General features: G+C 35.8%; 1 protein-coding gene across 6 annotated transcripts; it reads right to left on the bottom strand.

Moving 5' to 3' along the window:
• Positions 1-7,317: 7,317 nt before the first annotated feature.
• LOC149563753 (BEL1-like homeodomain protein 2) lies at positions 7,318-11,755 on the bottom strand. 6 transcript variants are annotated; one of them, XM_089826887.1, is made up of 5 exons: positions 11,331-11,755; positions 9,819-11,116; positions 8,630-9,008; positions 8,347-8,407; positions 7,318-8,005 (listed from the first exon to the last, which is right to left on the bottom strand). In XM_089826887.1, the coding sequence occupies exons 2-5, from the start codon at positions 10,969-10,971 to the stop codon at positions 7,637-7,639; spliced, it is 1,962 nt and encodes a 653-aa protein (XP_089683013.1). In that variant the 5' UTR covers positions 10,972-11,116; positions 11,331-11,755; the 3' UTR covers positions 7,318-7,636. The 6 variants fall into 6 exon arrangements, with proteins under 6 accessions (XP_089683013.1, XP_089683012.1, XP_089683008.1 ...); XM_089826886.1 differs by having other exon boundaries at positions 9,819-11,124; positions 11,331-11,736; XM_089826882.1 differs by having other exon boundaries at positions 9,819-11,213; positions 11,331-11,657.
• Between the last annotated feature and the right edge of the window lie 200 nt (positions 11,756-11,955).

The raw sequence follows: 11,955 nt of genomic DNA, 5'->3' as shown, positions 1-11,955 counted from the left end.
GAACAACTGCATTTGAAATCTTTGTATGTTCACACTCTGTCTTGTTATTGGAGAATATATATTTCTAATTTTAGAAACATAACTTTAAGTTTTTTAGTTTATTAAGCTTCTAAAAACTTAATAAATATGACTTCTTCACACACACACACACCCTAAATTTACATTAATTAGAACAAGATATTATAGTTATATAATAAAATACCTAAATTAAATACCATTTACAATGAAGCACACATGCTTAATACCTACATGAAAAAAATAGTAGTCCCCACATGTTTCTCAAAGGACATACCTCAAAATAAAAATTTAGTAGTCTATTGGACACTTTGTTCACATACTAGTTACACCAAGAGGTGTTCTATACAATGGGAGCACAAATGGAAATTCCAACATGAGAATATACCAAAAAGATTCTCTACAAATAAAAAAGAAAAAGGAGTAGTTACAAACTATTAAATTAAATAATAAATTGTAAAATATAAAGAATTCTCAAAATAATAGTTTGCCAAAATAAAAAGAAGCCAAATGGAGGCTGGAATAATAGAGCCTAAAAAAATAGGGCCAAAAAATAGGAGTGAAATTATTTCATTAAACTTTTAAATATGAAACATTTTCTTTTTGTTAAATATATTTTTGCATGCACATTCATGCTTATTTTTATTGTGGAGAGTGGAGTGATTCTAAATAAATTCTTTGAATATCAAGAGACATCCATTGGGGGTTATGAGGAGCCTCTCACAAGTTATAAAACAAATGCTCCTCACTTCATTTTCAGTTTGTGTTTCTACAGGGAGGAAGAGTTGGAGAACATTGGAATAGATTGGTGTTTTTAAAGAGTAGATTGAAGTTTTGGATTAATATTTCTTGAAGGTGAGAATTTTATTTTTATTTTTTATTTTTTTATTTTTTATTTTTTATTTTTCATCTAGTTTTACATTTAGATTTAGATTTAGTTATGTATTTAGATTTAGATGTAGATTTAAATTTCAATATTTTTTTATAATACCCTACTTTGATTTAGATTTCAATATCGATTAGTTTCATTTCAGATTTCAAATTGTATTCAATATTCATTAAATTTGCATGTAGTAAAGCCTCATGTGTTTGATTTAGACTTAGAATTAGTGTTAGATTGTGGTGACTGATGAGGGAAGTATTATACATACTCCATAATTCCTTGGTAGGTTTTGGGGCCAAGTCAGGCCTGGAGCGGGAGTTTGGGGGTGGTAGCCCCCAATATAGTTGGGTCCATTAAGCTTCGACTATTAGGGGGTTCGAGAGTAGAGCCCCCCCAAAAAAAAATTTGGGCCCTATTTTATTGGGATTTTAGGCTAACATGTAATTATTAATTATAACCCTAAAGTAGTAAAAATACTTGTATAAAAAGGCTTAGGGTTAGGGATTGTTTCATTGTGGTGATGCGAAAATTGGTTCTTGTAGCGATATTGAGCTGTAAGGGATTACAAATTGTAATCAGGTTGTAATCATTGGATCATAATAATATTGGACATGCTATTTGGTGGATGTAGCCCAGGGATTAGGTGAACCACATTAAATCTTGGTGTTGCATGTTCTCTTCTATGTGATCTATTAGTTTTTTATATTGTTTATATTTTCATGTAATAATTATTTCTATCTATGATTTAGTCCTAACAAGTGGTATTAGAGCCTAGTTATTTTTCAATTATCCTCTGCAGGAAAGTCTCATAGTTGAGTTGGAGTCTCAGGGTTGAGTGGGAGTGATGGAAGATGAGGGTAAAATGAGGGTTGACAAGTTTAATGGGTAGAAATTTTAGTTATGGAAGATGCAAATGGAAGACTATCTTTATCAGAAGGAGTTATTGAGGCCATTGGAAGGAAAAAGTAAGAATCAGGGATCTATGTCAAATGACAACTGGGATCTTTTGGTCACAAAGGCACTTGGAAGCATTCAATTGTGCCTGGCACCATTGGTGGCATTTAATATTACAAAAGCGAAGACAATAGAAGAGTTGATGCAAACCCTAAAAAAACTATATGAAAAGCCCTCCACTTCAAATAAGGTATTTCTTATGAAGCATTTATTTAATATAAAAAAGATAGAAGGTGGATCTATTGTAAATCATTTAAATGAGTTTAATACTATTACTAGTCAGTTCTCTTCTATGGGTGTTAATTATGATGAAGAAATTAGGGCTCTCTTGATTTTGTATTCTTTGCCTGAAAGGTGGAATGGCTTGGTAATGACTGTGAGTAATTTTGTTCCTAGATCTAGTACCCTAAAATATGATGATGTGATTTTTGTTATTTTGAGTGAGGAAACTCGTAGGAAAACCTCAGGTAGATCTACATCAAGAACTGCTTTGAACGCACAAATTCAAGGCAGAACAACTAAGAGAGGAAGTAATTTTAAAAATCATAAAAAATCAAGAAGAAAGTCAAAGGGGAGGAGGTCTCAATCAAGAGGACCGAACGACTGCTAGTACTGTGGAAAGCCAAGGCATAAAAAGAAAGATTGTTGGAGTAGAAAGAAAAATGAAGGAGATAAACCATATGGAGACAAGAAGGCAAATGTAGTAAGTAACAAATCCAAAGAGGATGTTTTGCTTCTATCTTTAGAAAGTGTTGATGATTCATGGGTTTTAGATTGTGGTGCTTCATTTCATGCTACACCTCATAGAGGTTATTTCATTTATTATGTCCAAGGGGATTTTGGACTTGTTTATTTGGGGGATAATGAACCTTATCAGATTGTTGAAAAGGGAAAAGTTAAGATTAAGTTACAAAATAGGAATCATTGGCTACTACATGAGATAAGACATGTTCCAAGGCTGAGTAGGAATTTAATTTTAGCGGGACAACTCGGTGATGAGGGTTGTGTAGTTACTTTTAATGATAAAAATTGGAAGGTTTCAAAATGTTCCCTTGTAGTAGCAAAAGTTGTGAAAGTAGGCACCTTATATCTTTGAGTAGGTCATATTGTTCCTTCTATTTTAATTGTTTCAGAGAAAAATGAATGTTCAGGAACAATTGCTATAGTCAAGCAGGGAGAACAAATAGTTGTTGTAGATTCTGATACAGGGTTGTGGCACAACAGACTTGCGCACATGAGTAAAAAAGGTATGAAAGTACTTCATTCAAAGAAAGTTTTACCAAGTCTAAAATGTGTTAATATGAATTTCTGTGAAAGTTGTGTGTATGGAAAACAAAAGAGAGTAAGTTTTGTAAAGATTGGGAAGGAAAATAAAAGAGAGAATTTAAAGCTTGTGCATACAAATGTATGGGGATCAACTCAGATATCTTCCCTTGGTGGATCTCATTATTATGTTACATTCATTAATGATGCAACTAGAAAAGTATGAGTTTGTTTTCTTAGACAAAAATCTGATGTATTTCAAACTTTTAAGAAATGGAAATGCTTGGTTGAAAATGAGACTAGTAAGAAATTAAAATGTCTCAGATCTGATAATGGTAGTGAGTATTGCAGTCATGAATTTGAAATTTATTGCTCCACTAATGGTATTCATAGATAGAAAACTATTCCAAGGACTCCATAGGAAAATGGAATGTCTAAAGGCATAAACAGGACTATAATAGAGTGTGCAAGGAGTATGAGGTTGCATGATGGGTTTCCCTTACACATGTGGGTAGAGGCTATCAATACTATTGTATATTTGATTATAGAGATCTCTTTACTCCTTTGGGTTGTGGTATTCCAGAGGAAGCATGGATTGGTAAGAAGGTGAGTTGTTCTTTTCTCAAAACCTTCAGTTCTAAAGCATTTTCTCATAAAGATTCTAAAAATAGAACCAAGCTAGAAGCTAAGTCAAAGAAATGCATATTTGTTGGATATAGCATTAATGAATTTGGTTATAGGCTTTGGGATTTTTAAAATCATAAAATTGTAAAAAGCAGATATGTCATATTCAATGAGAAAGTGTTTTACAAAGATCTATTGTAGCAACATGAGAAGAAAGAAGATGATTATGTAGTTCTAGATGATACTCAAAAAGATAATGTTCCAACCATTCCTCATGATGTGCAAAAATTGCAAAAACAAATACCACACACACCAATGAACGTTAGATGGTTAACAAGGCTAATTCGACCTCCAAAAAGATTTTCTCCCTCTTTTTATTCTATTTTACTAATAGATGTTGGTGAACCTGAATGTTATGATAAAGTTGTGCAGGAGGATACTAAGATTTAGTGGGAGTCTACAATGAAAGATGAAATGGACTCTTTGTTGAAAAATAAGACATGGGATTTATGCAAGTTGCCTATAGGTAAAAGGGCTTTATAGAATAAGTGGGTTTATGGGTTAAAAGAAGAGGATGGAGGTAAGAAAAGATTTAAAGCTAGGTTAGTTGTAAAATTATTTGCAAAAAAAAAAAATTTATTTTGATGAGATATTCTCTCATGTTGTTAAAATGACTTCTATCTGTACTATTTTAAGTATTGTGGCTAATGAAGATTTGCATTTAGAGCAGCTTGATGTTAAAATAGCCTTCCTTCATGGTGATTTGGATGAAGAGATATATATATGGCTTAGCCACATGGATTTGAGGTCAAAGGTAAGGAGAACTTAGTGTGCAAATTGAAGAAAAGTTTATATGGCTTGAAGCAAGCACCTCAGCAATGGTATCTAAAATTTGGTAGTTTTATGCATGAGCATGTATATAGTAGGTGTCATTCAGATCATTGTGTTTATTTTAAGAGGTTGGATGATTACAACTACATTATTTTATGTCTATATGTTGATGCTTTGCTTCTAGTTGGGCCTAACATGGATTGGATTAAGGGGCTAAAATTTCAGTTAGCACATACATTTTCTATGAAGGATTTGGGGGTAGCAAAGCAAATCCTTGGTATGAAAATTTGTAGAGATAGAAAGAATAGGATTGATGCTATCTAAGACTGATTATGTTGAGAAGGTGTTGTAATGTTTCTCTATGGAGAATGCTAAAGCTATTAGCACACCTTTACTTGGTCCTTTGAAGTTGACTAAGGAGATGTGTCCCAAGATACAAGAAGAGGAGGATAAGATGTCAAAGGTACCCTATGCTTTAGCTATAGGAAGCTTGATGTATGCTATGGTATGTACTAGGCTAGATATTGCACATGTAGTGGGAGTCGTTAGGAGGTATATGAGTCATCTAGGAATTGAGCATTGGAATGCAGTTAAATGGATTCTCATATATCTAAGAGGAACATCCAATAAGTGTTTACACTTTGGGGGCTCTTCTACTAACTTACACGACTATGTTTACTCAAATTTGGTAGAGGATATTGATAGCAGGCAGAGTACTATAGGTTATGTATTTACTATTGGTGGGGTAGTCATGAGCTAAGTTTCTCGATTACAGAAGGTTAATACTTTATCCACAACAAAGGCAAAGTATGTTGTTGCTACAAAGGTAATTAAGGAGATGATATGGCTTCAGTTCTTCTTGGCAGAATTGGGACATCCTCAAAAGGATAATTATTTGTTTAGAAATAGTTAGAGTTTCATTCATCTTGCGAAGAATTCAGCTCTACATTCAAAGACCAAACACATACAATTGCAGTACCATTTCATTCAGTCAGTTTTGGACATGATGGACGGTTACAGCTAGACAAGATACATACAGATGACAATCCAATAGATATGTTTACAAAGGTAGTAAGAAGGGAGAAGTTGAACTCCTCTTCATCTTTGGTTGGTCTTCTAGACTGAACATGAATAAAAGAACAACAAAGTCTAGGGTGGTTTGATCCAATGGAAGCCTCATGGAGTAACGACATAGCTATAGGATCAGTCTCCAAGTGGGAGATTGTTGTTTAGTGTGGAGCCTGATCAATCCCCAAGTGGGAGATTGTTAGATTGTGGTGATTGATCAGGGAAGTATTGTACATACTCCATAATTCCTCGATGGGGTTTGGGGTTGGGCTAGGCCCCGAGCGAGGGTTTGGGAGTGGTAGCCCACAATACAGCTAGGGCCGTTAGGCTGCAGCTATTCAGGGTTCACGGGTGAAGCCCCTTTAAAAAAAAATTGGGCCCTATTTTATTAGGATTTTGGGCTAACATGTAATTATTAATTATAACCCTAAAGCGGTAAAAATACTTGCATAAAAGGACTTAGGGTTAAGGATTGTTTCATTGTGGTGATGTGAAAATTGGTATTTGTTATTCTAATTCTAATCCTAACCCCAACCCTAATTCTAATCCTAAATATGTCCCTAACTCTAACCCAAACCCTAAATCTAACCCTAACCCCAACTCTGTCTTTAGCTTTAACTCTAACTCTAACTTGAACCTTAACTCTAACTCTAATTATAACCCTAACCCTAACCCCAATTCTAACCCTACTTTTAATGTTAACACTAACACTAAAACTATTGGTAATGGGCCATCATCCTTCATAAGGTTTGCGGCTCAATAAGATTATTGGTTGTATTGGGCATTAATAGGTCGATCTTTTGGTGCCTTTCTAACAAACACTAACACTAACTCTAGTTGTAACCCTAACCATAATGCTAATCTTAACTATAACCATAATCCTAACACCCTAACTCTAACCCTAATTTTAATTCTAATTCTAACCCTAACTCCAACTCTAACTCTAACTCTACTTCTAACTCTAACTCTAACTCTAACCCTAACTCTAATTCTAATCCTAACCCTAACTATATTTGTAACCCTAATTCTTACCCTGACCCTAACTCTAACTCTAACCTTAACTATATTTATAACCCTAATTCTAACGCTAACCCTAATGCTAACTCTAGTTCTAATTCTAAACCTAACCCTGACCCTAACTCTAACTCTAACCGTAGCCTGACTCTTAACTCTAACTCTAACCCTAACTCTAGCTCTAGCACTAACCCTAACTCTAACCTTAGTTTTAATCCTAATACTAATCCAAACTCTAACTCTAACCCTAATCCTAACCTTTACTCTAACCCTAACAATAACTCTACTCCTGAATGTAATATTTTACATAACAATATCTTTAAAATAAAAACAAATTAAACACCATTTATAGAATTAAAAAATAAAATCGTGAAGAATAATTTCATAGTAAGTTTATACAACTACAATTTTATACTAATTTTATACAATTATATTTAAAAATAAATAAATAATTTGATACTAACCTTTTATCAAAATTGGAAAAAAAATAAAAAATACTTTTTCTGACGTATATGACATATATTACACTAGGGTAATCATTCTTCACATGCCTATTTTCCCAAATTTCATTAAATCAACACAGACACTTCGAAAATGATTATTCTCCCCATGATACATACAGGTATATGTATATTTAGATATAGAGAGACTGGGTGCAAAAACTATTGAAATATTAAACTGATTATCATTTTCTTTGAACACAGTAGAAGAAGTTACATAGTACAACTGAAATCAATTGCCGATATCATCAATATCTATAAACTTATTGCCGTGTGAAGTGCTTACAGTGAGAAAAACTACAGCATCAGACCAATAAATCTATAAATAACGCTGCTTATCAACCATCCAATTGCACTCAATTTCCTATTTTCAGTCAATAAATAAGTTGTTTTTACCGTTGCAGATGTTTCAGAGCAATGAGCAGTGTCGTTTTACTTGACAAGCACCAATTAATCAAAGATTTAACCGAAAGTGAGAAATACATCACCGATTCCAAAGTAGACACAGCTCGTGTTTTGCTGTAGGAATACTTTTTTCTGAGTTTTCCAACTCAAAAGAATTCAGGTTAGCTGATTGTTCTTTGCTTATATTTCCATTGAAACTGCAGGAAATCACATTCTGTGGAGATTCATCAGCCAAATTCAAACAGGCAGAAAATGGCTTATCACTGAGGAATTCTTGAGACAAGCCATTAGAATCACTAACTTCAGGTTCATGCTTTTGATTGCTATGAAGATTACCATCTTTATGGCCACTGTGCTCCATTTCAGCTGCTCTTGCCTCTTCTTGGTACATCTCCTCTATCATTGGCTTCCATAGCCTAACTCTGGCATTTATAAACCAGTTTGAAACCTGAAAATGACCCATCTTTAGTACTAAAAATATAACCCAGTAAAAAAAATATTCTTGATTACCGTAAAAAATCATCAGGCAACTGAAAAAAAATTCTGATTCGAGGAAGAACCTATATATTCCATTAAATTGCCATGTAACAAAGTTTCTGTAGAAGGTAGTTTCTGAGGTAGATATCTTCTGAAGAAGATAGTTTCAGAAGTGTATTGAAACATGAGACAAATGAAAAAAATTAAACCTATTTTCCAGTAAACATCCATGTAACGAATTTTCTAAAGAAGGTATTTTCAGTCTCGACGGGCTTTAATGTCGTTTATGGTGGAAAACATTTATGAAAGTACCTGATTTCTGGAGAGACCAGTCTGTCTAGCCAATAAATGTTTATCCGCATCCGAAGGGTACCTGAAAGTTCAATTTTGTTAGTTTTCAGGGTTTCAAGGGCATTTCTGCTTTAAAATGGATCCCGCTGGGTGTCAAAGTGACGCAATTCGTAAATGTCTGGATATTTACTCCCAGTAATTTGGAATGAATGGACCAGGAGGCCATTTTTCTACCAGCTATTTGAGCTGATTTAAGAGAAATCAAATGAATTCAGATTTAATAGAGAGGAAAAGGTTGACTTACGGATTGAGAAAATGTTCGAAGAGCCATGCACGGAGAACTGTGACAGCTTTTTGGGGAAGTCCTCTCTGCGGCCGCCATGCATCATTTTCAAGAGATCCAAACTGGTGAAAGGTAAGCTGTTGTCGAAGACTCTGTTCTACAAGTTTTAATCGCGGTGTTTCTCCCTTTGTTATGCCTCGAATGTTTGATTCTTTCTCACCTAGTAGCTCGTTTATTGATCTTATCTGCCCGAGAATTGCATCTTTTAAGCACTTGAAATGCCTGGACATCGCTTTGGCTGCAAGAGAAGTATATGCCGTCGCGGCTCCCACACCTGCTGCAGATTCGAAACAGGTAACAATCAACTTCAGCTGCTCGCAATAGTGCCGATATCGTCTTTCTACCTGCAATTAGTCTCCACGGCGTTAAAATTTTGACAAAAAGAAAAGAACTTGAAAGCAAAATATTGATACTTTAAAGGATTTTGTGTATTGTCGACGAAAATATTTATTCAAGAAAAGTGATCCAGTGCTCAAAACCCTAGAAGAACAAATGCAAATGCTCTATTCAAGAATATCTGCAATAAGATTTGAGAAGAAAACAGAAGATCGGCAGCAGTGAATAGAGATCTTTGCAACCGAACTCAGAATATGACAAAGATTGCAAAACTTTTCTTAAATCAATGGCATTTTCAGTTACAACAAAGCTGAAATTGTTTTTGATATCGAAGACAACGGTAAGCAATTACGTTGCCATAACCGTTTCCATCCGTCCGTTCTTGATAAGAAATTGAAAGTGCTTTTCAAAAAATATAGATCAATTGAAAGAAACTTTGAAATAACGTTTCGATTTAGGCAAGCTAAGCGTAGCGAGGAGAGAAATGGAAATATTAACTGTCACAGCATGTTTACAGTTAGCTTGAAAAGAGAGGGCGCCTCTATTCAAGAACTATGAAATAGAGAATTTATAACCTAAAAAGTCAATATCAAATGATAGAAAATTTGTGAGCAAGGATTATTCAACAATGAATCAATTACACACAATACTTGTGAGCGCATTCATGATTTACTTGCCAATATTTAAACGATGAAAGAAACTGTATTGCCTGATTTTCAAGCGCAAACTTTGAAAACAAATAACGCATGTAGAAGAGACAATGATGAAGAAATTGTTTAAAGCAAAGAAATAGCAAAGTGCAAGGAAAATGGACCGGCCTCGTCAAGCATCCACTGAAGCTTTGCTTTCCGTGTCCTGAACAGCGGCGCATCTCCTGGAAAAGTGAGCCCGACTTTATTTCCTCCCCCGTTCACACTTCCTTTGCTTAATATTCCCGCTGTTGTACCGCTGATTGAAATAGAAGGTTCGATTCCGTGTCCAATCTGAGCAATGGACTGACCATTACAGTAACCTTCCTGTTCCGATTTCAGATGATTCTGTCTGTGAAAACTTTGAGCCTTTCCTTTTTCCCCCTTTTCCGCTACGTTGCAGAACTCGTACAGTAACTGCCGCGAGGGTTTCAAATACTTCGACTGCTTCACACAGCATGCAAATTGGCCGAACGAAGAATCAGTCTCAGAATTCCGATGTCTTTTCATGGACAAAATCCCCTCTGATCTTGACGGATGCGAGAAACCCCCGGCTTTAGAGCCGCTCAAAATGTCCACCGATTTATTGACCATACCTTGGCAAGAAATTAACCTTGTAAATTCAAAAGGCTGAACCTGAATTCGCGAATCAGATGACAAAGATAGAGAAAGCCCTTGCACAGATCGGTCGTCCGCTCTACCAAAACTGTTGCCGCCATGTTTTGTCTCCAAGGAAGATTCTTCACACCACTGTGACGTAGAGGGTTGTTGAGAACTATTTCCCCAAATTTGCGGGTTGCTACTTCTCAAGCTGCTACTACTTTGAAGAAGCAGAAGCTCGTTTAAAGCCGCGCCATTCTGCCAAGATTCCCTTGAAGCAACTTGATCTGCACTGCCAAGAGCCTGGCTTGCAGTAGATTGAGGGAAACCAGGAAACCGAAATTGCACTGAATTGATTTCTGAGCTTTGATGATCAATACTACTATTACAAGTGTATGATACTGCGGGCGCAGAGTATTCTCCACCGCTCGCTGTATTCACAGCGTATAACTGCACAGCGTCCAGGCCTTGCATATTAATACTTCCTTCCTTCTGAGTAGTGAAACCGCCTGCAAAGTCATACTGTTGATGACCACTGGGAACCCTCCAACCGTTGGCGAGTTTCGAACCAGGGACGACGTCATCTTTACAAGCAGGGACGCCTAGCAATTCTACACCGGTTTGAAAATTGAAATTCTCGTTGAAGATCTGTGGACCTACCGTAAATTCACCGCGCATCTTGTCAAATCCGCATGCCTCTATAGAAAATCTCCTCGTTTGCTGTGATATAAATGAAAATCAGTGAAACTGCAGGAGATAGCCACAGCAATCTTGTTGATATCATCCAGTGCTCTCACTCTCCATCTCCGCCATTATTGCGGCTCTGCAGGTCTTTAGAGAAGGTCAAGATCCAGATCTCTAGACTTGCAACTCTTAAAAGTTCGATTTTCCACAAGAAAACCTACATAATCTAGCTATAACTGAGATTTCAGTAGGATTTGAAGTCCATCCAGTCCAGCAATCCTTACAAACATACTTAGATCCCTACTTCAAAGCACAAAATACAAAAGATAATTCTGGTTATCCTAAACCCTTACCTTCTGATTCAGTCTCCTCCTAAATTTCTTCTGTAGCACTCCGGATAGACCTGAAAGCAATCCGGAAAAAGAGCATCATTTGAAATCGAAGCTTGCTCTGTCGTCCTCGTAATGATTAAAGAATGATGGTAACCCACAGAACGGCAGGCATAAGGACCTTGGCCTCTAATGACTGACGTGTAAATTGTTCGAGTCATTCATGAACTCACATTCGCTCAATTACCAGCCAATGAAACGATCCAAAACCCTAACAAAATTGGTTGTTTGTGAAGTTTTCTTCCCGTTGGTCGCTTAGACTATGATCTGTGGAGGCTGGTTACTTAAATTCTTACAAAAGATTGAAAATTTTAGTTTCATAAATTAGGCAGTTAATAGTAAAAAAATTAGTCAGAGAAAATTCGAAGGGAACATGTGAAAAATGTGTGGAGTTACAGAGCCCATTACAGTACGGCTAATGCCTTGTTTCGCGCGTCACACATTATTGTTTCACACGTCACACATTATTAAAGTATTATCCGTTCAACACCTAGGTATTTATAGTAAAAGCTCGTGTATAGAATGGCAATGTTGGAATTATTCCACGTTCCATCAAACCAAACCAGGGGCACTTGGCGATTCTCTTTTA

The sequence above is a fragment of the Cupressus sempervirens genome, chromosome 4 (genome assembly GCF_028749045.1).
Source record: "Cupressus sempervirens isolate cs-2001-9-10 chromosome 4, ASM2874904v1, whole genome shotgun sequence".
Lineage (NCBI taxonomy): Eukaryota > Viridiplantae > Streptophyta > Pinopsida > Cupressales > Cupressaceae > Cupressus > Cupressus sempervirens.
The sequence above is the reverse complement of the archived record's forward strand: the minus strand, read 5'-3'. Positions and strand labels throughout refer to the sequence as shown.

Coding starts and splice junctions, on each gene's coding strand:
- LOC149563753 (XM_089826887.1), bottom strand. CDS start 10,971: ATGCGCGGTGAATTTACGGTAGGTCCACAGATCTTCAACGAGAATTTC. Junction 9,009..9,818: donor GTGGATGCTTGACGAGGCCG/GTCCATTTTCCT, acceptor AATTGCAGGTAG/AAAGACGATATCGGCACTAT. Junction 8,408..8,629: donor TTCGAACATTTTCTCAATCC/GTAAGTCAACCT, acceptor TTGAACTTTCAG/GTACCCTTCGGATGCGGATA.